The sequence below is a fragment of the Alligator sinensis genome, unplaced genomic scaffold (genome assembly GCF_000455745.1).
Source record: "Alligator sinensis unplaced genomic scaffold, ASM45574v1 scaffold118_1, whole genome shotgun sequence".
Taxonomy (NCBI): Eukaryota; Metazoa; Chordata; order Crocodylia; family Alligatoridae; genus Alligator; species Alligator sinensis.
The window spans coordinates 4654117-4679366 of NW_005841850.1; the positions used below are offsets into that span (position 1 = coordinate 4654117).

A 25250-nucleotide genomic window follows, 5' to 3' on the forward strand; every position below is an offset into this window, starting at 1 on the left:
AAACCCCCCAAAAAAACAAAACACAACAACACCCCAAACAAAAACAAAACCACCTTTAGTGAAAATAGCATAGCAATTCAGCTACTCCGTAGAGAGCACTTGTTTCTGCTAGAGGAAGTTCTTTGTTTAGCTGAACTACAGGGAAGAAGTAGATAAATGTAAGCTATAAGGAACTTGAAAAATTGACAAGTTTGGACAAACAATGTCAGTCAAAACGATCTTATTCATTTCCTAAGAATACTTAAAGTAATTAAAGTTGTTGTTTTAAATAAATCCCAAATGCTAGCAGATTTCCTTTTTTGCCCTGGTAATTGTCAAAAGAAGTGCTCTCTTGCCCTCTTCTGGACTGATCACCTACAAACATAAATCAAATAAATAATACTGGATTATATTATCTACCTTTTGAAAAGAAGAAAGTGAATCTATTAACTGTAAAGTTGAGACACTTTGTTCCTGAGGATCAAATCTTGCTTTCATATTTGGCCCAGATTTTAGTAAGTTCAAAATGTGTTTTTGGATAGTCTGGGGGGGGGGTAGTGGTGAGAGAGGAAAAATTAGGATCATGAAAAGAATCGTGTTGATGGTTCAGTGTTCGTGATAGGGCACTCAAAACAGTGGCTTATTTGGATTTGTTATGAAGAAGTATTAGTCATTATTCACCTTCCTTTAAAAGAGAAGTTCTGATTTTTGCAAAACTGAAATAGATCTCTAGTCTCCTAAACGGAAACATGGTTTGGGACTGTAGGAGAGAAACTTATTTTCTTGTGTAAGCTTTGCAGTGATTTAGTGTTTGTGCTGTTAGTGTTATAATAATGAAATTCTGACAAATCTTTATTTTAATTAGGCACTGGTATGCCTTATTGTGTTAACCTTGTCATTTAACAGTCTGCTTTCCATTTCATTTGAAAAAATCATTCAAATTGCACCATCTTTAAGGTCTCTACATGTTTTCTTTGTATGGAAAATATACATTTAAAAATCTAATTGTTTCTGTAGACTAAGAAAAGCGGTAAGCCTGGGCCTTTTCTGCTGTCTGGATCCAGAGACAAAACCATTAAGATGTGGGACATTAGCACTGGCATGTGCCTTATGACACTTGTAAGTTTTTTGTGTTTTAATATTTGCAGACATACTGATAGTTTTAGTGATTTAACACAAAATGATCTTAAGTGTTTATTTTGAAATGCACTAATCAAACTCCCCTTTTTGAAAGCAAATCAAATGGATTCTAAATAATTTAACAAGTGCGCTGTAGTAGCTTCGTATTTCTTTTGTTGGTATTGTTAGGAAATAATATTCTTAAGACAAATTTTGTGGTAACAATTGCATTCCACAGAATGGAGTACTGTGGTATGGTTATGTGGCAGTTTCGGTTCACGTCTCGGAACTTGAGTGCCTAAAGACTTGTCCTTGTCTTGAGACTCGAGCACCATTCAAAAGGGTGTAAGGGGTGGCCTAGTGTTGCAGTGCATTTAGATTACCAGTTGTCATTCCACCCTTGGTAAAATCCCCAATACAGGACACTTCAGGGCAGAACAGGAATTCTCATTTTCAGTGGCATTGGTGTTATTCTAATAACCAATTTTTAATAAATATTAAGGTTTAGTAGATTTGAGAGAACTAGAGAACAGTGTTCTGGGAAAAATAGCTTTGGTGCAAATTCCATGCATATGTGACCAATTTAAGAAGAAAACTTAATATATTTTTCCCCTAGATCTTCTCACTTTTTTTTATTTCTGCTTCTTCATAAGGTGGGCCATGATAACTGGGTACGTGGAGTTCTGTTCCATTCTGGGGGGAAATTTATTTTGAGCTGTGCTGATGACAAGACCCTACGTGTTTGGGACTACAAGAACAAACGATGCATGAAAAGCCTCAATGCGCACGAACACTTTGTTACCTCTTTGGGTATGTATTTGCTGCAGAGTATGGAATCAAAGTTACAGCCTTTCCACACTTTCATGAGTGCATTTGAGGCACAGAAATACCCTTCTGAAGATTTAAATGTGGGACCTCTTTGTACTTGATCTGCTTTTTGTAATTGCAGTTTATGTCCTGTCCCTAAGCTGTGCTGCCATTGGTGATGCAGGTGCTCAGAATTATCCCAAAAGTTTATTTAAAATTAAGATACATCAGCAATGTGGGAAATGTTGCAGGGGGAGGAGGTAAAAACTTAGTAAAAAAGACTTCTACTTCATAGGAATTTTGTAAGGTTAGTCACTTGTTTAAAACATTCAGACATGTTTTATCTCCCTCATTCAGATTCATCTCAGGTTGGTGGCTGATTTTGAAAATCACCATCTGACAGTCACTTGCTATCTTATGTGAATCACATCAAGGTGGATTTGATTTAAATCATATCTGTTTAAATCACTGGTCAGGAAGCCTTGATTTAATCACTGTTTTCTACAAAAAGTGCATTCTTGTTTGATATGACCTTAATAGATATTATTTACAACTTATAGACAGATGTAGGCTTCATTTTTAGAAAGTACACACTATACATTTTAAAGCAGTCATTGATTTTGATATTTTTTCCAGATTCATTTTGTAGCTACATCAGAAAACTAAGTTATGATTTGGTTATTTTATTTACCAAAGTTATTTGAAGCAGATACTTGAAGTCATTTGGAGGTGAACTATCTTGAATTCACTAGATTGATTGTGGATATTTGGGGGATATTTTGCCACGCTGTGTTAGGACAACAATAGTGACTGTCACCAAAAACAGACATTTTAAATTTGTTTTATTTAACTAAAACAACAAGCTGATGTATATTTGGATTTTTTTTCAACAACAAGCATGTATAATTATTTTAACAAAACAAGCATATGTATTTTTGAATTTTTAACTATCTAAGTTATAAATGTGAAATGTATTTTATAACAAAAATTTAAGTAGATTATTTCATCCAGGTCAACATGAGATACTTAAAATACTGGGTTATGTAGCAAACTCAGTCTTCACTTTCCTCTTCCTGTTTATTCATACCGGAAAAGACAAGGTTTTCTGCTTTTTCAGTTTCCAAGCAGTTTCTCAGTTTAGAGTGAATTAGTCCAAAGGAAGAAACTATTCTTTCTATACCTGCAGAAGAAGCTACTGCTGTTATTGAGTGACAATCCAGCTTTTAGTCTCTGATGGATTCAGGTGCTTGAGTGACTTCCACCAGTTCACTGGTGTGATTTCCTTTAAAACCTCATTGGCAAACATATATTTCTTGAATGGTTCACCCTTAGCTCTGAAATTTATTATAGTTGGCATTCTGGAGGGATGATCTTCAAAGCAGCTTCCTCCTGAGAAGGAGCATATCTCATGGTGAAGTTTCATTTGGGCAACCAGGCCTTGCATTTCTTTGTTGCACTGTTTGCATTTTGCACTCGTGCCTGTCTTATCCATGGGTAGAGGAACTTCATTAAAAAATCCCCAAACGGGTTCTTTTTTGTGGCCTGGCAAGCCTGCTGCCATGATAGGTTTTCCCTTCTACCATAGCATTCCCTTACTAGATCTCAAATCAGTGGAGAGGCTATACTCAGAAACTTCTCCCTCAAGACTTCTGGAATGCTCTGCTCAAAATGTTGTTCTTTTGTTTCTACTGCCCCTCCCTCCTTGCATTTGTCTCCAGACTCCTCCTCCTTGCCCAGATCTACTCCCCCCCAACAATCCTCTATTCATTTAACTTCTTGAAACTTTTAGAGAGAGGTAAGGGCTTGACTCTGTGTACAGGTAACTTGGAGAGAGACAATAGGGCTGATGGGTAGGTTATCAGGTCTGTTCTCTCATCTTCATATACTGCTGCTAATAAGGATGTTATTTTTGGAGACAGAAGTCCACAGTTTGAGAACTGAAACTAAGCATTACAGATGCTTCATGGGATCTTTTAGACTGAGCACGGAGTCCCATTGGGTAGAGTAGTTTTCTTCAATCTTTACTAATCTATAGAGGAGCCTCTGGGAACCCCATAAGATTGGGTCCCAAATATAGTTCATGGCCTGTTGTGACCTATTTATATATTTTTTCCTGAGAAAAAGGTTACATGAATATATTGTCTCAAATAGTATATAATTAGAAGTTATCATCCCTATTCCATAATGATATCTTTGAACTTGAACATATCTTGAATTAAAACTACTTTATATATGTTTATTTTTTAAAGTACCTTTAAAAAATAAAAAAACCCTAATTTAAATAAAAAAATCCAATGTTTTAATCCAATAATTGATTTTTACCCACCTTGAATCATACCAGTTGTTGATACGCAAGGAGTCGATCAAAAACCAACTTTATTGATTCCAAGTTGAAGCGTGCAGACCAGATATTTAGTGTGAGAGGTGTGAGTTGGTACTACGTTCCTTTTAAACTGAGGTTGGAATGTTATGGAGAGCTCTTGTTTTTGCCACTTGTCACGCTTGTGTTCAAGATGAAGAATTTAGGAGTAAAGTCAAAAGGGAGGTAACAAAGTCAAGGGTTATCTAACCCTCAAGACTGTTAGAAATTGGACAGCTCTAAAATATTTAAGGCTAAGCCGTACACCTCGCCCTGTGAGCTCGTGGGTCCCCTGGCTTGTGGGCATGCTAGCCTCACCCTTGGCTTCCCAGCCATACTACACCACACTGCCCCCTGCCCCCATGGTGTGGGAACAGGAAGTGGAAGGCAGAGAAGGGAGGGTGAGCCTGCAGACCCCAGCTGTAGTAGCAGATAGAGCAGTGGCCAGGTAAGTGTTTTGGGGACACACGCCTAATGCCTCTTGGGCTGCATTCAGCCCCAGGGCTGCCAATTCGACAGACCCAAAATATTCAATATTTAGCTTTTGCTAAAAGACTTTTGGAGTTTGCCAAAAAGTTTCAGCGAAGTCCTCTGATCCCTCTCAGCTAAATCTCCCAATATTGGTTATCCCCTGGTTGATGTGATTCAAAATCAATTAGTGTTTAGTGCTTTTAGGTTTCCTGAAAAGCAGTCTTGCTTTTATGCCTGTGAAAGATCTATTCATGCCTGGCTCATAAGCTACCTACACCAGCAATACATAAGGGTGGGCACATCTACACATGCAATTAATGTGAAGCAATAAACTCCAGAGCAGTTTGAGCCAGAGTAAACTACCAGGTGCACACAGTGTCTACATGTGCTTGTAGGAAAGCAGGAATTTGAGTGCAGGCAGAGCAGGCCTGGGCTGGCAGGGGGTATGGGGGGTCAGCCCCAGGCTCTGGGTGGCAGTGTCAGGTGGTGGAAGGGCTGGCTGGGGCATGAGGTTGGTGAAAGTGCAGCACTGTGTGGCTAGGCAGGAGTCCAGCCCCTGGCTGGCTGGGCTGAATGAGAATAATTTATGCCTGCAGTCAATATCTGCACGTTTTAACTGCAGTAAATTACTGTCGGGGACAGTACTATCTTATGCAGGCGTAAATTAGTTTACTGCGGCCTAATACTGTTGCATGGTGACACTTTGCAGCTAATTACCCTGCTTTGCAGTAAAGCACATGTATAGATGTGGTCATTATGGGCTTGTTTCAGAGTTCTTGAACATCTTAATTGCTAATATATGAAATGTAAGTGTTTTAGTTTGTTTCCAACGGAAAAACAAGCAAAGGATATGGGAGCAGAGCTTATATCCATTGATATTAATACTTGTCTTGTATAACTGTATATATGATTGTACTTGCCATTTAAAAAACCCAAGACAGGAAAATGCTACCTTGCTCAACAAGTGCGATTGGATCCAAGCATTTCCTTTATAAAAAAGGCGAGAGTTTTTTTCCTTGAAGGAAATAGAACAGTGGTATCTCTTCATCTGAACAAATGTTTTCCAAGTTGCTGTTCATCTCAGTTGAGGTCCTTTGTGGCTGAAAAGACTCTGAGCACAGGTCTCCGTAGTCTAAGTCCCAGAAGAAAGCCGAGAGAGATGTGCACTTCTTTTTGTAAAGTTCTCTTGCAAGAACTGATAACGCTGCCTTCAACCACATCCCCAGGCTTGGTAGCTTTCAGATGAACTTGTTCATTACTAATTTTATCACTCCTCTCAGTGTATGCACTTTGGGCTCTCATTTTTCATGTTGTAGTTGTGACAAAATGAGGTTTTCATCAAGGAGTTGAAGGCAAAACCAAGATGGCCTCTGCCACAAGGACCTTTAAAAACTTAGTCTCGTTTTGATTTTTCTTTTTTAAGTAGTGCATTGTCCTTTTGGGGAATGGGTCTCTTGGGAAGGGTGGTACTGTGAATTGCTGCAGTCACTTTTTTTCTTTTAACATACACTTTTCTTTCTCACAGATTTCCACAAGACGGCACCATATGTGGTTACTGGAAGTGTAGATCAAACAGTAAAAGTGTGGGAGTGCCGTTGATTTGAATTCACATTTGACCCCCTTTTCCTCTGGATGCACTCAGATACCATGGTTACCCATTGAGCTCTGTTTAAATAAATATTGTCCTTTCATGTAAATTATTCTGGATGTAGATTGAGCTTATTAAATGTTACACACAAAGTATTCATGCATGGTGAATCCAAATTGTATACTGTAAATTTACATACGTTGTCTAGAAGTACCATAGGTTTAAGAACATGGGCTGGCATTGGTCACATCAGACCTGAGAAGGCAGAAGTTGGATAATTGGAATAGGGCACTTAACTGAATAGTTGACAGTGTCGTTCTATGTCGGATAATTATACCTGTTTTTCTTTCTGCTGTCTGTTGGTGCCTGAATTGGTGACCTCATTTGGGAAAAGTTTTGTAGGGCTCTTTCAGAAATGTGTATCTATGTAACATCACTTAAGTGTGCTTAATAAATCTTCTCTAAGGATACTAGATAATAAGGCTGCAATTCAGAATCTTCTGAACCTTATATGTAATTAATGGGAATTAATTAAACTTTGGAATTTTTGTCATGACACAGTTGCCAAATCAATAGAACACATCATTTGTTTTGGCCTCCTATCACGCAAAGGTTGGTATATTTATAGAACTAACTTGTAAACCTGAAAAGAGACGACAGATCTCGGTAGCAGCTGATGTGATAAATATATTTATTTTTATTTGGTCATTCAGTAGTTAAGCTGTACTGTAAAACTAAGCTTAAAGTATTTTCCTCGCTAGACAAACTTCCAGGAGGAGCTGTCCGTACTACTAGAATTTAGTGATCTAATTTCCAAGTAGAGCTTAATCTCCCCGTTGACTATATTGTGGTACAACTTACTGTTTGTTTTTTCATGTGGTTTTTTTTTAGGGATGTGCAATGCCCATTATACAATGATATCAAAGTTTCCTTTGTATTATTGTTCCTGTGCGGGAGGTTGGGGAATACAGGGGTTCCTCAGTGCTCAAGAAACCCTTCTGTAGCATGACAAAGTTCAACATGGCTTGCATCAAAATTTATGGTGGAATGTATATTGAGAGAGCTAAGGGTACAGTATTCAAATTCTTTAAAGAAAGCACTAAAAATACTTTAGAAAATGGATCAGATGATGAAGTGGTAGACTCCATTACAGATTTTGATACAAGCTTCCTAAAACTTTTAGCCTTAAAATAAATTGCCCAAGTGTGAGAATGATACTAATAAGTAAATATTAAAACAAACCAACAGAAATGGTCTGATTTGGTAAATTAGTGTATTCATTTGGTGTAGAAAATGTTTTAACTTGCATATCCCTAATGTTACATATTTTGATCTGATGTGAATGAAAAATATTAAGTGAATATTTTTAATCAGCTTTTTTGCGAGAAATTCCATTGTAGATAATTAAGAATTACATTACTTATCTAACTAACCAGGTCTTTTAAAAATCCCCTTTAAAATTTACAGTGTAATGAAGTACCAGTCTGACATTTTAACAGGTGAATTGATTCTGTGCTTTGTTTTATTCATTTTGTTTAATCCTTGGCTTTTAAAACTGTCCCTTTTTAAAGATGTAATAAATTGGCAAGCATTGGGTTGGAGGGTGTACACACTAAGAAACGGTGAGGGTTAAGAGTTGTTGCTTTCCTACAGTCACGCAGAAGGGTCGGTGCCTCCAGCAGAAGGAGTTGGATTCCTGTACTGGTTCCTTGCATTGACATGCCTCTGGAGGAGGGGGAGAAAACTTGAGTGCTAATGTATTTTGGGAGCCAGGTTAAGTTCCAGGTTAATTCCTTAAATCCAGTGGTTTATATTGTTTTGAATAATACTTCCACAGTTGAACATGCACAAATTTGAAGCCGTCTTTTTTTTTTTTTTTTTTTTTTTTTTTTGCATTAGCAGCTTTTGACTGGAATGGTTTGCTGCTATTTGTCCTATTTTGAGAATTCCAAATACACAGAAGTGGTGCATTTTAAAATTCCTGTATACATCTGCAAGTGTATAGTAGTACAGCATTTTAATTCCTGATAGGATGTAGCAACTTTATTTAATGGTGAAGTAAACCACAATTGTGTACATAATCCATAAACATGAATGAGAAATTAAAGGTACCTGTTATGTGGAAATTTGTCCACGGCATTTCTTTCCCTGTCGCATGTAACAGTTTACAAGGACAAAGACTTAACTAAAATCTTGTGAGCAGCATTTTGTTTTTGAGAGGTGAAACATCTTGCTGAATATTTAGACTTTAAACAGCTTGATTTGCAACCTTCTCCTTTTAATAAGCAGTGAATAATCTCAGGGATGGTCCTAAAATGGATCAAAAATTAAAGCCCTGTTTAGACAAAGAAGAAAAAAGTCAAAAGAAACAACACAGAAGTTGGATTTATGAGGGTTTCTTGCTTTGTTGCCTCTTGATATTACACTGTGTTGATCTTTTTTCACTGTCTGCAATGTTTCTGTCAGCTGTCTAATCCTGTGCCTTTCCTGTGATAAGTACAATAATGAGGTTACTGGTTTGGATTGTGAAAGGAATTTATTGGAGGATTTTAGAGGTTCACTGCTGCTTTGTCACTTTTCCTTACTAAAATTGGCATTGCTGAAAATAATACGTATAGAGAACTGCATTACCAAATAGACAACAGCAAAAAAGATGTTTTTTGTTTGTTTTAAAATGAAGACAGACAGACATTCCAGTGCCACACTAATTTAACGTGCCCAGGAAGTCCTAGATGCATTCTTGAAAGTGCAAAATTTATTGTGGTTTAGACATAATCTGAAAGCCGATGGTTTTTATAGCATCTTGCACTTTAGAAGAGTAAAAAGCCGTCCTGCTTTTGTGTGTGGTGTGACCAATGATGTGCCCGGGGCACTAACTAAAAAGAAAAAAAAAACACAAAAAAACAAAAACTAGTTGCTAGCAAGTTGTCCAAGGGCTGTGGAGCACTGTAGTATTTTGAAAGCTTTGGCTATAGACTCACCAAGCCCAGTCTACTTATACTGTCAGTACCCTGCTTCTCCTGTTTGCCTCCTTCTGTTTTTATGTGAACTGCCTGGTAATATCACTCTTAAGTAGCTTTTGTCTCCCATGAAAGCTATTTAAAAGAAAAAATATATACCTTCTTTTTGTTGACAGTGGTGGCTTGATAATCCTTTTAACAATTTGAGAACAAAACTTGCTGAATAGAATGAAGGAAAAACGCACTTAGAATGACTCTTCTCTGTCCAGCTGTACATAAAGTTCAGGGTAGCTTAAAATAAGTTAATACCAAGAAACTCTATTAGTAAAGAAATTATACATGTATAAAAAGGAAGGGGGGGAAAAACACTCGGGGGTGGGGGGGTGGGGAAGGGTGAGCTGGATTTACAAGTCACAACTGGATTTAACTGGCCTTTTTTATCTTTCCACTGTGTCATGTAAGTAGCTGCTTTCTTGTCCTACCTATTCTTCAGGCTTCCCTGAGTTCATTCTGAAGATCTGTTAGTGAAATCTTCACGTTTAGAAGTTGATCCTGACATTGACATGAAGGCAAACGTCGATACTTTTTCTTTTTTCATAAGAACGATGTAGAGGTTGCAATTGGAGAAAACAGTTCCCAGACTGTAGGAGTTAACTGAAGATATTGACACAAATAAAATAAAAGTAAAAAAAATCAGTAAAGGAATGTATATAATACTGCTGTGTTTTACAGTAAGATTTGTTGCTCTCAGACTGTGTAAAACAAAATTTATTCATGTTTTCTGCATATTAAAAAAATCTTATTGTACCAATTGGTAAACTATTAAATGCATATAAAACTAGACGTGGGGCTTTTTTTTTTGTTTTTTGTTTTCCTTGGATGCAAGAATTAAAACTATTTTGAAGAAAAACACCCTTCAGCTTTTACTGCACACTTCATTCGCTTTTTATCAAATTAGCTTTGTGAAACTTGTTCTTAACAGGGAGGCATTTTGAGGCTGTAGAATAGTCCAAGGTTTTATTGACTAAATGTTAGATAACTCAGGTTTATTTTTTAAGTTACACGATTAGAAAGTTAAGCACTCATGCTATACAGAATGCTGTTTAATGCACATTTCAGTAGCTTCTTGAAGGCAGCCTTGTTTGTACACTAACAGTCTCTTCCTATTAAATAAGCATCACTCCATATAGAGTTGTTTATTTTTTATTTTTTTAATATAGCACTCATTTGATCTTGTGCCTTGCTGATTTATCTACAGGAGAATCTAGATTTCAGGAATAACACACTTTGAGCTTAAGCTTTTTAAAGCTTAGTATTTGGAGATGTTTCATGATGGAGTTGCCGATACGGACTTGATCTCAAATTTTAGAAGCAGTTAGAACAGACAGGATTCAGCACGAAAGCTAAGATGGTGGTATTTGCTGTACAAGGAATGAAAGGTGGAATAAACCTGAAGAACTTCACTCATTTTCCATCTTGCACAGAGAGAAGAAATGGGAACCCTTCATGCTGTCTGGCCAAAAGCAGAGGTTATAACCTGTGATTGCTACCTTTTTATTGCTTGGATACATTGTGCAGCTTGTTTTCAGCAGTTTTGAGGTTTGAGGGTAAATTTTCTAGACTTCATGTGGGAAAGGAGGATGTTGAGGCTTGCTGCTGCTGCTGCTGCTGATTTTGATGGCACTGCCCTTGTTTAAAAGCTTGGTTGTATTTAGGAGAGGTAATTCTCTTAATTCCTTGCTGGACAAAGAGGAAATAGAAACTTTTAGTCGCACGTTGGGAAGTGAGGTCTAACTGCTGCAATGAGTAGTCTGAACAATATACATTTGCTGCCTAGAGTAGTGGTTCCCAGCCTTGGTGTCAAGGGTACCTCTCAGAAAATGCCAGCTCTAAGTTTTCACTAGTTCTTTAAGTACAGAAAAGAATAATGCAATTCCTTTATTACAAAGAACTCGTAGATCACAACAGGCCAGCATGCTTTAAATACTATGGATTCCTATCTGAGATCTTGGTTTATCTTGTGAATCATCTTTATGCAACGTTAGCACTGTTAGGTGCACGGCAGCACCCGTGAAAGGATCTGAAGGTACCCAAGTGCTGTGGCATAGACTCGGTGTCTGCAAGCTTTCTAGATAGTGTTAGTGTAAATCCAACTTGACTTGGAAGTAACTTTTAGTGAAAAATGAGGGGTTTTTTTGGTGTGTTAAATGTCAGTAGTACAGTCCATTTTAAAAGTAACTTTCAAGGCTAGTAACTTAGTGGACACAACCCTTTCAAAATTCTGGTTGAAGTAAACCGATGTTTAGACGGGAAGAAAAGCTTTTGTCAGACATCTCAACTAGCTCCGTGGTCTCACCTCTTTGCCCCTCCAGAGGACAATAACTTGGTATATAACTGGATTGCCTCATTCATGTAAATGTCTGATCTATTTCCAAGCTTAAGCTGCTTCTGGCTTCCTCTAAAAATAAAGGAATAAACCATTCTCAGCTCTCAGTTTCTGAATGGCACTGAATTTGGGTTTAATTGAGCCTTCTTTTTATGAATGTGAGGGTATCGTCTTGTCTACACTATATATTATTTTGTCCTTTTTTACTTCCTTTTGAAGAGATGGATTACTTCAGGAGCACTGAGGCATCTCTCCGTTCCTTTCTGTGTAATGTCACAGTGGTAGGCAGTGAACTTGATGCTTGAAAAGGGGTTTCTGGTTCTCTGTATGAAAGCATGGACAGTGTCGAAATAAGATTACCTGCTGCGAAGGGACTTGTTCACCTAGTTTGGTGTGCAGCATGGAAGGATCTTTCTCCTATTTTAATTAAAAGTTAAGCAAAGTGGCTTAGATCTGTCCATGTTTTAAATGTCTGTGTTATCTGTGCACTAGTAGTAGTTTAATTAGAGCTTTTGCTAAAACGATGCAATATAATAGCAGCATAAACTCAGCCTTGCATAGAAGAGTTTCCTGAGACAGGTAGAGGACCTTCAGATATTTATTCTGCTGAATAGCCTGTTTATAATGGTTCATGAGACCAGGAATATTAAAAGATGTCCAAACACACACCCTGGCTGAAATTATTGACATGTAGGAGACAAGTACAGAACGGTGCTGAACTCCAGTTGCCATCCCCACCCCATTGGGGAAAAAAAAAAAAAGCACATCCATTTCTTGATGTCTTTAATGAGTGGTTTTACTACTGAGTGCTTGTTAGGAGGGAGCATGACGGATACAAGTAAAACCCATGACACTCCTAACTAAAGTTGAGGTATAAAGCTATTAGTATGTCTAGATTTTCCCGTAGATGAGGGATTTATTCTCTAAAGCATAAAAACCACCTAATATCTCTATTGTGGGATTGAAGTGTTGAAATTGGGTTGAATAGAAGGTGGCTGAATTCCTTTTTACACACTGTAGGGGGTAAAATGCAGTAATGGTACACAACTGACGGCACTTCTGTTCTACTAAAAGATTACAGAGTTGCTGTTCACTGTGTATTCTTAAGCTATTTCTGGTATGACAACTCCTGGAAATTCCTCCATGAGGAAAGGAAGAGAAGGATGATAAAAATAGGCATCTTTTATTGTCAAGAACAGCCAATCCTTGCCCTAGGATTGCTGTTGCTTTTGCAGCTTTCACTGATTTAACTTTGCAGACAAACAGTGCATTCTGGAAAAGTGGTTTAATGAGGTTAATATTTTATGGTCCTGCTAATGACAAGTTTCTCTTCTGGGATGTGAACTTGACTAGAATAAGACAGGATTTAGGTTGGCAGGGTTTCATGGAATGACACCAACAGTTGCCCATAGTAGTAGTTCTTAGGGGGCTTTTCGATTCTTTAAATTACTAGTACAGGCAAAATTAGTTGGCTTAATGGAGAGAGAGGATGTTTCATGCTATGGCACTAGCCCAGGACTGGAGAGATCTGGATTCAGTTCCCTGATCTGCCACAGATTCCCTGTATGACCCTAGAGGCCACTTTAACTGGACCTAGAGGTTTGGATGTGGATTGAAGTCAAGGTAGGGACTGTGCTCCAATTATAATGCAGGCTAACAGTTTGGGGAAGATGCACCCCTTCCATTCCCCAACTGCAAAACAGGGATGGTAGTAATTCTGTAAGTCGCATGTGTTTGTGAGAATAAATGCAATTAAGTTCGTGATGAGAGCCAGGTAAGGTAGGTATTTACCTACCAAAAAAGTCGATACCTCCAGCTATTTTTTTTCTTCCTGCAGTGCAGAAATCAATCTATAATTCCTTTTGGGCCATACTGTACTTCTGTTTCATCCCCTTGTCTAATATGACTCCAAAATTGAACAAGTTGGCTCAATTCCTGCAGTTAGACTAGCTCTATTGACCTTGTTCAGTACAACCTATGGAGATTTGGTGGCAAAAGTAATCGCTTGCCCAGCCCCACTATTTACACTATCTACATCTCTATCCCTTTCCCTTTGAGTACCTGTATAAACCAAGAGCAGGCTACTTGTATGCTTGACTGTTTCTTGAAGTCAGGCTGGGGTAAGATGATGCAATAAAAAGAAACTTTTTGACTTGGCCTTTTCCTGCCTCTCTCATTCCAAGTAGGATCTGGAAAAGGTTTTATCCTTGTCCTGTGCCAAATGGCTGAAAGAGGCGCTGTTATTTAAGTGCATAAGAAAAAACCGCTACTGTTATGAGTTGCCTTCTGGTTTGGACTGATGAAATGTTATTTAAGTGCTACTTTGTCCTTAAATCATAACTGTGGTGAAATGTATAGCCAGCAAATGATCCCGTGCTTTCCTTTGATGCTCTTTACTTTAACTTAAGCTCCTGACTCCTGCTTTCTGTGGGGTAGCTTCTAAACAACTGGTTGCAGGGCACTGCTCCCGTCTACTTCTGTGTGGCTGACAGCAGGGAAGTTGGCTTCGGGACAGTCTGCTGTACTTGAAACAGTGCTAACACTTGTTCTTAAAGCATCTCCAGCAATTTTCCTGTAAAGGTGTCTGGAACCAAACAGCTGGTGAAACTAGGTTTGAAGTTTACAAAACTTGGAGTGGGGGGAGGAGACAAAACATTTAAACAACATGCACTGCATTATCTTTTGAAAAAGTCAAGGGACTGGCAGCTGAATAGAGCATAATTAACACAGGCAGGGGCATCTACTCCCTCTGAGGACCAGGGTTTGAGCCTTTAAGAATGGAACTGTTTTGGAAGCAGCTGTACTTCATTCACTGCTTTAAAGACTACCCTCCTGTATCATCTTAGGACTTTTTTGTAACTAAAAAGAGGAAAACTTGAGCTATGTTCATCTTCGGCAAGTCTTACCAATCACAGTAGTTACTGCTGCTTTACCTTTGGCTCATCTGCTAGGAGTGGTCCATCTCATTTTGCTGCTGAAGCTAACTCTGAGAAGCAGTTCCCCGTGTTTAGTCTGAAGGCAGGGTAAATTTACACCACTGACAAGTTAAATCAGGTGTGCTTAAGCACAGTACCTTACTTCATCAGATGTTAACGTACTCATGACCACATCTGATGAAGTGAGCTACTGCTTACAAAAGTTTTATGCATGTAGTCTATAAGGAGTTAACTCAGCCCTTGATACTCAACTCCATCTCTCCCTGGAAGCTGTGTGTACAAGAGCCACTGCTGTAGTGAAATCTGACTTTAATACTTACCACTGTGGCAAGACTCCATGAGGTTAGGGGGGCAGACCTTGCTGCTGTGAAGCCAGGCTTCAGGGTCAGATACAAACCCCATACTACAATTCCCAGGGGAAATGAGTGGCTGTGTTGACCTGTCTAGAAGAACTGCAGACAACTTGTTCCTCTCAACTATAATCCATGAAGCTTTTTTTGCCTCGGGGTTGGAAGCAATCCTCAAAACTCCTTGCTCAACTGCCTGAAAGCTAAGTAGGTATCCAGGGTGAAGGAAAGCTCTATTAACACACAGGCCATTGACAGCTCATGCTCTACTAGTGTACTCCACCTGCTGGCTTTGCAACAGGTTGAAGTTTAACAATCTCTCTGAAGCTAGGAAAGGGAGCTGGTTCAGAATCACCAAGTGCGTGCTGAAGTTTATTAAGACATACAAAAAACTAGAACCCTTGGTTCCAAAATGATAGTTTGTATTAGACCAACTGTTGGTCTAATAAAAGGTATCATTTTGGAACCAAGAGTTCTAGTTTTTTGTATGTCTTTTTGTCTCGGAACAACATGGCTACCACGTACACCCCTGAAGTTTATTAAAGCAGTTAAGGGGACATTAAACCCACTGGAAAGAGGCCTTTCCTTTAAGGTGGACTCCTTGGGTTGGTCTAAGTCCCAATAATGGTAGGTGTGTTTAACTACCTTATGCTAAATCCATACCAGTTCTCAGGAGAGCCTCCTGAGGCCTCTGCAACTGTCCATCTACCTGACTACCAAGTGAAAAGAAAGGCAAATCAGGCTGTTAGTGGCATAAGCTGATAGACAAGACCCTAAGCATCTATTTAGAGTCAACCTGGCTGAAGAAATGGGAGTTCTTCAAGCTACTCTGCATGTGCTTTTATTTAAAAGGTGCTTAACGGACTAGAACTGGAAGACATTATCAAAAAAACCCTTGGGTGAAAGATGCACTATAGTCATTTATTGAATGCTTTCCAGGAAGTCCAAATAGGCTTGTGGTGGGAGCAAGTTCTTTTACTATGAACACCTCCTGCTTTGTACCTTCTACAACAAGGTAGACAGAGGCAGCTCTCCACCCTCCCCCAAAAGTTACAAAGACCTGGTAATGCAGTACAGAAACCAAACAGGTACAGAGCACAGTGACAGCACTTTCTTTTCCAGAAGGTCAACAAAAGCAATTAAAATTAGCAAAGTACTACTGGGTGACAGACAAAGAGAGGAGAGACTGGACTCCTGTGTCAGCATGATATGGTTTTGGACTAGCAATCCTATCTTGCCGCATGTCTTCACCTGCTTGGATAAAGGACATTCAACTCTGTCGGCATGGTCTGCAGCAACTACAACCACCTGTGTGTGTTGTGACTGTGCCAGCAGGGAGCACACTCTACTTAAAAGTAAGGGGAGACAGGGAGGAAAAACCCCCCCAAACAAAAAAACAACATTCAGTGGCATCTGCTGTTTCATAACATCCATTGCCAGCAATGGAAGCTCCCCTAGGAACAAGTCTCAAACCCGGTGTGCAAGACCCAAAAGAGAATTAAACAAGATTTATTAGCCATAGCTCTCAGTGCTTTGGGAATTTTAATATTATTTCCCCACAAAGAAAAATGCTTAGTAATTTTAGGCTGTGTGAAGACTCATGATTCAAACCTGTTTAGCTTGAAGTTTGCAGATCACCTTAAAATTAGAGTTGATTAGCTTGAGACACCATTGCTCATTCTACTCTTTTTAATTAAGTCAACATCTAAAGTGAGAGCAAATCCCCATTCCTGCCCTCCCAGAAAGAGATTCCAGCAGGTGAAGGTTCTCCCATGACGTGAACCTCTTCTATACAGTTCACTCAAGTGCCAAGACTGATCGATTGTAGGCACTGGGGTTTTCCATCACAACTGAATTCGAGGTGTGCTTTTTGTTCTAAACCCTTGCTCTTTGGATGTGAGTTCATGTGGCACTCAGGCAGAGTGCATAGGTGGATCTTTGAGGATCCACGCAACATGAAATCAGAAGGTGAATGGATACAAAACCCCACTAAATTGCCAAAAAAAAAAAAAGTTAAAAAGGAACCCCCATGGCTATATCCTAAAATGTAGAAAAAAGCTGTACATTCCCCCTGCACTTTACAGGTTTAAATCATCTCAATAGGTACAAATATGGCTGCTTATTTTTCCATAGTGTGGCTTACGGTAGTGACTGGGGAAAAAAAAAAAAAAAACCAACCTAAAGAAAAACAAACCCAAAGAAGGAGAATCGGTTTTTGGCTTGGAATCCAGATTCGAGAGAGAACTGAGTACTGGGATGATGGTGGAGACTTCCTTTTCTCTTTTTTTTTTTTTTTCTTTTTCTTTTTTGCAAAGCAATATCCTTAGTCAACATAAAAATGACCTGAGAAATGTTCTACCTCCAGACAGTTCATTTGGAATTCGTATGTACAAGTAGAAATGACCGATGATACACACGCACATACACACACACACACACGCGCGCGCGCACAGACAGGACAGCCTCTGGCTGTGCTCACCTAGCGATGTTCTCAGATGCTGCTGCTGCATCCTGGCCACCTTCCCCCCTGCGGTGGCAGATACAAGCTCAGTCAGACAGATTACATTTCTCAACTTAAGTTCTTTGCATTGTGTATTAGTTGTACCAGTGCAATAACATTGTCAAAAAAAAAAAAAAAAAAAAGGGAGAAGCTGCCTCAGGGGAGTCCAAGACCCTGGGTCAGATTCAGAAAAGGATGGTTTAAACCTTGTTTGTTTCTTTTAAAAGCGAGGTACACTATTTAAGCAGAGTCCTGTGCTGGGGGGACCTCGGCAGAAGGTGTGCTGGTCTCAGTCTCTCTCTCTTCAGAGATGCCGTCCTCTGGCTCCAGCTGTTCGCTGCTCCTGATGGCCTCCTGGAGCTGCTGGCGCCGCTGCACCTCGGCTTTCAGGTTCTCCAAGTCTTTTTGGCTGGGGAAGGGAGGGGAAGCCAAGACTGTCAGGTATCTGACAAACACCTTGTAAAATTAGGCAAAAGCAATGTTTCCACCCATACTTAAGTCCTTGAATACCAGAGTCTCCTCTCCAGCTAAGCAGGGTTGTGCATGCAGGTTACAACCGCGTACCGCTGCATGAGGGTGGTGAGAGCTCAGCACACTAATTTTGGCCAGAGAGATTCAGGTTGGTCCACTCTGTACTTTAGCAGCATCCTGCCACCTCTAAGTTTCACCTGCATGGGCAGCACATGCCTGTTCTGTCCAATCTAAGCTATTCATATGAGCAGCCTTCCAGTCTACTACAAAGCAAAGCTCCCCACTAACAAGCCAGAGGACACTGGCTGATGGACTGAAAAATTAAGTGCATTATACAGCTTCCCACCCCAGTACGGAGTATGCCTCAGTCCAGTTGCCGCAGCGAAGGGCATCAGTGTATCCATCTGGAAGCAGGAGGCACATAAGGGACTTGCACCGTTTGTGATTTACCAGCAGCCCTTTCTGTCCTGGTGCTTGGACCAAGGAAGCAACCGCTGCTTGCCCAAGAGAATTTGTAAGGGCTGACCTGGAGTAGCTCTAGCGCATGCTATTTTTGGGTAGGGCTCCATTATTTATTTCAGTTTACGCTCACCCCCTGCCCAGCCACAAAGGCAGCAGCTGAAACCTGTAATGATCCCTACGTCTTGCCTCTCGGCTAGCTAGTAACTTCCTGTGACCTTCCACATGGATTTTCACAGAAGGCCGCTGCCCAATCTCTTCCTTGCATGTATCCAAGCTACTAATTAAGACAGGATGGGACTCATTTCACCTGGTCTATTAGTACAATCTTGAGTCACAGGAGAGAAGGACAAACCTTGATTCAGTTCCTGGATCAGGGACCTTGCTTCAAAACTGCCACTTGGTTCTAGCCTTTATATATAAAGTGCATGGCAGGAATCTGTGGTGCTGCCTTACAAGCAACCAGTTTACACAAGGAAGCAGCAGGTACCAGAGCCTTGTTTGCTTGCAGAGCTATAAAGTCAGCCCTAACATAGTATTGATGGGATTATTATACAGAACAGTTTCCTATCCCAGGTGGATACCACTGCTCCTGCAGCCACGCCTGCTTTCCCGTAGGCTGAGCAAAGACTCCTAGCAGTCTCAACATCAAGTGCATCCCAGCAAGAGCTACAGAGAGCTGAAGGAACCTGATGCCACTGCAACCTGCCTCCAGCCAAGACGAGAGCTTAGCTCACGACTGCTCCTCTGAGCCCACCTCCCATCCCCGTCACAGCTGGCAGGCAGAGGCAGGGGTTTTGAAGCTGCAGCATCTGTTTGTGAGAGTTCAGCAAGACCAAGGCCACAGCACCAATCTGGGCAGCAATTCTTTCCAAAATGAGGAATCTTAGTGCCAATTTGGCGCTGATCGCCCCCCCATCAGAAAGTCACTCGCGATCACCAGCCAGGCCACTATTTCCTGCGATTTGTCTAGGTCTGCCAAGAGAGGCCAACACGTGCAGTCTGACAGGGTGAGCTCAATACAAATGGACCCATCAGATTAATAATCCATTGGGAACTGGGACTTGCAGAGGCAGCTGCACTTTATCTAAATAGCCAGCCATGCAGCAAGGGTCTGGCTATTGCAACAAGACCAGATAAAAAGTGCATCATACGTATACATCACGCTACCTTAGTGGAATGAAGAGAATCCCGTTGATAATGTTGAGCTGCTCCAGAACACTGGCCATACTAGGAGCTGTGAACTAGGGGTAAAGAAGGGGAAGAAAAACAAAAGAGTTAGCCATTTTTAACCAGCCTTGGAGAGTTGCAGTGTTTACTCACACCTCAGGTATGCCTGCAGCCTGAGAGATGTGCAATACACCACTTCCTAACTTCTTGAGAGATGAAATCTCACTAGACACCCACAACCAGAGACCTACATCTGCCTTAACCAGCCTTTGTGCTGAAGCCAACAGGATTCAAGTCCGTGCAGGATTCAGTTCAGCCCCCTCTGTTTTATCCAGGTCCATCAGCTGAGGGATGGGCTGGTGGTTCAGCTGATGCACTGCGGCAGGCGCTCAAGTGCAGTTCCTGATTTGGGCTCACATCTTGTGCATCACTAGGGGCAAACCTCCCCTCTTGTGCTTTGGTTAATTTGTAACACAGAGATTATGCTCTCCCCTACCTCACTGTGGGGTTACAAAGACATTTAACACTTGCACATACATTTGGGGGCTTATCTAGGCTTTGTGATGAAGACGGCACAGAAGAATGACTTAGAGGGCAGTGCCGGAGGCGGATGGAACGAATAGTTGGTTCAGTCTCAAAAACTGAATAGGTAAATAGACTAAGTGCGAGTACATCAGGTTTCTGACCTCTGCCCAGTCACTGAAATAGCAGTCGTGGACTCTCCCACAAGCTTAAGAGGGAAGGTATTTAAAAAAAAAAAAAAAAAAAAAAAAAAAAAAAAAAAAAAGGATTAGCCTTGGTCTGTCTAAGGATCTGTCATTCTCTGAACTAAGCACCATTTAACCTCAAGTTCCTTACATGCTCTTGTTCAGGTTATTTAAACTGGAAGAGTTCTGGATCTGACCCTTTGGGAAAGGGGGCAAAAGCCACCACCACGCTGGAAGATGCAGAGCCAGGACTCACCGTTATGATCCTACCTGCCAAAGAGATGTTCTTTATGCGATCTGGGGAGTGCTGCTAGAGCCGGTAATATTTCCCACGCAAGGAGAAACCAAGCGCAGCCACCATGGCAAACTCTTTGCTACTGTTCATGCAACCGTAATGTAAGATGCCCCGACCACTCCAATGCATGTCAAGTTACCTTAAGTGGCATAATGTTAGCGTTGGATCCATTCTTGTAGATCTCATTCATTGTGCGTTGAAGAGCCACGGCTTGCTGCGTCAGGTATTTCAAGTACTCGGAGCTTTCTTTGGTCTTTTCGTGATGTTCTCCGAGCTAAGTCAGAAACAAAGATACGTTGCATCACAGAGGCAGGGCAAAAGTGTACCCAAACTCGGCCTGAATCCTAGCACCAAAATGGTTGCTGGAAGTTGCATGAGACTGCCTGCCGAAACCCACTAAAATTGGGCTTCATTTCACGGCAGCACTCATGGATGACCTGGTGTCACATGTGACATTGCTTGTGGGCAGGTTCTTACCACAACTGTGCTGGCACCAAGGTGACATCTGGAAGGGGAGGTGACTGACCTCTGCCTCAAACAGGCCATGCTTTTCGTCAGTGAGAAGGAATTAAATCAAATGGGTTTCTTCACCTTGCAGAGTTCTGCCCAGACATGTCAGGTTTGCTGTGCACCAGTGAGGGCTGCTCGCAGGAGAGGCAGCTCTCTCAGGCTCTGTCTGGTTTATGCCCAGTTTGGGTTTCCAGTTTCAAAAGGGCAAAAAAAAGCAGAAACGTGCCCCAAAGCCCACCACTGCCATCCCATTCTGCTGCATGGACAGAACTGCTGTGACTAAGCTGCATGGGAGACCTGTGGCAAAGCTCATTTCCCCCGGGCCACTGGGCAGGACCTTCATGTCCTCCGAGTCTAGGAAGAGCCCCCCCACAACTGTTCAGGAAAGCAGCGCGCTTGGGTTACAAGACCTCAATCTCACAGTACAAGTGAAGCAGCTTATATGCCTGACCTGGTTTTTGTAGATCGTGTAGCCTTCTTTCTCGTGCTGGAGAGCCGACCGGAATTCTGCCTTGCTCTCGTACACTCGGGCTACCAAGTGATGGCTGCAAGGGAAAGACAAGTGGCCCAGGCGGCTTTGTCAACTCATGGTCAAAGGAGGAAGAAAACCCACTTCTCGTGTGCCACGAGGTGGTAACTCGGTGCACCAGGACACTGCTATCACAAAAGCAACACCCCCTTGCCACCTGCAATCAACTAATTGTTGCGGGTCAAAGGAGGGCAGATACTCCATGCGCTGGGCAGCACAGTAGTAGTTTTCTTCTAGCTTGGGTTACCTTTGCAGATTTTTTTTGCACCCTGGGAGTAAGGACATTAAAACTCTTGACACCTTGGCCAAAGCACCACCTCGGGTCAAATGTGAGATTTTTGGGCCACTTCCTGCTGTGTCTAGGGAAGTGCTCATAATGCCAGCTGTTTGTTTTACATGTACAGTACAGCACATCCACACATTGCTGAAAGCCAGGAGGTTGCCCAATTGGCCGTGATCCCCTCCCTACGAGGTGATCGGACCAAGAGGAAGGAGCCCATTCTCAAAGCGTTTTTGTTTCTTAGTGAAATGGGAGGATCTTAATTAGGCCAGCTCAGAGTTGGAGCTCCGAGTCCAACTCCTCCAATGCAGGGACAGCTGGCAAGAGGCAGTGGCAGTGACAATGAGCTGCTGACCCAAGTCACCCAGTTTTTCCCATGAAGAAAGAGTTGACTTGGCCTGAACTCAGCAGCTGCAATGGTTTTGGAACGGTATGTGTTAGGGGGAGGAGGAGGACCTTTCTATTGGTCTCATCTCCTAGTCTATTCCAGGACCTGGATCTCTCCCCGCATCTCAATGCCAGGGTGGGGAGGGTGGAAAGAAGTTCTCTGCAGAACTTGTATCCATTGCCTGTTGGGAAACAACGGCAGACTCTGGGGTACGAGCTGAGATTTCTTGCTGCCCTGAAGTAGAGCCGATGGGTTGCAATGTGGTGGCAGCAGTAATTCCAAGCAGGGCCTCCCACATTCATTTGCCAAGTAGATTTTTTACAGTCCACAGTTCCCATTGTATTAACCCCTTTCTTCCCCTCCCAGACAAAGGCGCTCCGAACTCTGCCTCACCTCAGCGCAACCTTCAGAGACTTGGAGCCGTGATACTTGGAGTTGATTGCCAGAGCGTTCTCCAGGAATCGGAGGGACAGGTCGTACTCCATAACGCCATGGAGCACCAAGCCTATGTTGTTCTGAGGAGAACCACCAGGCAGATGTTAGAAGACAGCCGGAGGCACCTCAGGAAAAAAGCGAGCCCTGACCAAACCTTAAGGCTCAAGTTAGAGATCAACTTGTGAATCTGCATTTCCTGTAGCTATTTATGTTGGCAGGAACACCCAGAAGTCCCAAAAAGACATCAAGACCCCATTGTGCTAGAGACTGCACATGCCAAAACCCCTACATCCTTGCCATTACGAGCTCAGTCTAAGCAAGGCAAACAAGATGAAGGGGGGGGGGGGGGGGGGTTATCTCCATTTTAGATATGGAATGGGTAGTTGAGGAGTGGGCAGCTTACATGCTTTCCCAAGGTCCACAGTTGGGATGAACTGGATGCCCCAAGCCTCCCCTCAGTGAGTGTATTAACCAGAGGCCAGCCTTCCCTCCACTTCCCCCGGAGAACCACTTCCTACGCAAGCCTCCTTCTCCTCACCTAAGAGGAAAAAGGGTGTGCACAAAGCACAGGGGAAGGGAGGCAGAGGCAATGACTGTTCATAGGGAGTTAAAAAGGTGAAGAAGCTTCAGAGCCAACCACAAGGCTTGAAAGGGTTTATTCTGAAGGATTACTTACGTCCAAGAGTGCCATTTCTGGGTGATCCTCCCCAAATACCAACAGCATGAGGTAGCGTGCACGGTACAGTAAATTTAATGCTGTTGAGAGCTGGCTGTTTGCAAAGCAATACAAAGCAAGGTGCATCTACAAGGTAAGAAACATTTGAGTGCCAGGTGTCAAACCCCATCATGAAGTAGACAAAAGCTCACAGCTCCTTTCCTATTGAGGGAAATATGTAGGAGGCATGTAGGAGAGGCAGTGCCTCTCCTACATGTCTTCCATCAACACGACAGACTTTAACTGCTACAAAAAAACTACAGATTGACTTGTTACTGCAGAAATGCATCCACACAACATATACCATTAAGAGCGAGTTGCATTAATGGTCTCCTAGTAATTTCAAGGGAGATTTCAAAACTGACCAGCATGTACAGTATCCAGCTATTACATGAAATCTTGCAAAAAAAAATGAAAAAAAAAAAAAAATCAGTAGGGGGTAGAAAGGGGTGGAGAATAAGTAGGATGAATGTGATGTATAAAAAGGCATTGGGCAACTGAGAGCAAAAAACTGCACCCAACAAGACTCCAGATTGGAAAAGATAGGATAGGATGTTTGTGTCAATCCTCAGTTAAACTATTGGCTTACAAAATCATAAGGCTGAGACCCTTCAAATGACAGCAACTGCAAGAACAGATTCGTATTGGAAGGAGTGCATGATTTGCATATGCACATCCAGAAAGGACTCAGTAGTGTTGGCAGCTGGGGCTAACAGAGAAGGACATTATTACAATCCCTCGCTCTCATTGCTGTCACTAAGCATTCATTGTCATGCCTGCCTTTCAGAGCTTCATCATTAACTCCTAAGGTAAGGGGTGCCTGTTCTACACATGTCTCTCTAGGTTTCATGATGCTTAGAAATGACAAGAGAGCTTCCAAGTGTGCTACGTAGGAAGAATGGGATTCTGGGGAGATTTCTGCAGGAACTAGGAGAACAGCAGCTACTTCGAGGATGCAGGCATGAATAGGTCATGCCACCACCAGGGGCAAGTGGTATATACACTGTGTTTTTAAATCCTCATACTTACATATTCTTGGATCGTGTTGGGATGCTCAATGCCCAGGACCCTCTCGCTCATCAGTACCGCTTTCTGTTGATTACTTAAGGCCTAGAAAAGAACCATCAAGACAGTGATGCAAATGTTGAGCTATAAAATTTGCAAGAGATGCCTTGTGGATGCCAGGAGGCTTGATGAGAACTGTCTCAGGACCCAGACTTCAAAACTTCTGTTTGGAGGCAAAGGAAGTGGGATTCTCTGTTCCAGCTGCAGAGAAGGAAAGCCCTTGGCTAACTGAGGTGGAACCAGGGGGAAAACAAACAAGGGAGCAATCTGTCTTCTTCAGAAGATTAGTGTTTAGCTACTTCTTTTCCCAGTTCAAGCTAATTTGCATTACTTTGCAGCCTGGAAGCAGAATTTATACCCCCACCCAGAGCAGGGAAACAGAAAGGGGAAATGGCCAGAGAGGAGTGTGAAATGGTGAACACGAATTGTCTGCAAAGCTGCAGCAAGGATTGCATACCTCTGAATAGTCTCCCATGATATAGTTGAGGCGTGCTAACAGCCTGAGGCAGGCACAGATTTCTACATGCATAGCACCATACACATTGTTAAACAAGTTTAAGGCTTCATTGATGAGCTCACAGCCCTCCTTCAAGAAACCTGGAACACAAAATAGGAAGCATGTTGAGTAACTGTTTACTTGCCTTCATGTCTGCATGAAGGATGCACCCTTTCCTTCATGTCCAGCTGCATGCCTAGACAGAAGGCTAAAAATTAAACAAGGGTGAATTTTTCTGCCAAATTCTTGGGCTACCAATCCTAAGTAGTGCAAAAGCT

General features: G+C 41.7%; 2 protein-coding genes across 8 annotated transcripts in view; one reads left to right on the forward strand and one right to left on the reverse strand.

Moving 5' to 3' along the window:
* The window catches only part of PAFAH1B1 (platelet activating factor acetylhydrolase 1b regulatory subunit 1), a 34175-nt gene extending 24031 nt beyond the window's left edge, over window positions 1–10144 (forward strand). For 2 of the 3 annotated variants that reach the window (XM_006016107.3, XM_025210738.1), the window contains 3 exons: window positions 997–1098; window positions 1752–1908; window positions 6261–9205. In XM_006016107.3, coding sequence (XP_006016169.1) covers window positions 997–1098; window positions 1752–1908; window positions 6261–6334 — 333 coding nt within the window. In that variant the 3' untranslated portion in view covers window positions 6335–9205. Of the gene's footprint in view, window positions 1–996; window positions 1099–1751; window positions 1909–6260; window positions 9206–9776 lie in introns of those variants that run through there. The other variant, XM_025210735.1, reaches the window with a different exon arrangement.
* Window positions 8188–25250, reverse strand: part of CLUH (clustered mitochondria homolog) — a 52068-nt gene continuing 35005 nt past the window's right edge. For 2 of the 5 annotated variants that reach the window (XM_014522850.2, XM_025210723.1), the window contains exons 19-26: window positions 24934–25073; window positions 24441–24521; window positions 23373–23498; window positions 22655–22776; window positions 21516–21609; window positions 20694–20828; window positions 19553–19626; window positions 15860–17861 (exon numbers count right to left, since the gene is read on the reverse strand). In XM_014522850.2, coding sequence (XP_014378336.1) covers window positions 17693–17861; window positions 19553–19626; window positions 20694–20828; window positions 21516–21609; window positions 22655–22776; window positions 23373–23498; window positions 24441–24521; window positions 24934–25073 — 941 coding nt within the window. In that variant the 3' untranslated portion in view covers window positions 15860–17692. Of the gene's footprint in view, window positions 9938–10833; window positions 11024–15859; window positions 17862–19552; window positions 19627–20693; window positions 20829–21515; window positions 21610–22654; window positions 22777–23372; window positions 23499–24440; window positions 24522–24933; window positions 25074–25250 lie in introns of those variants that run through there. The other 3 variants (XR_003095391.1, XR_003095392.1, XR_003095389.1) reach the window with 3 other exon arrangements.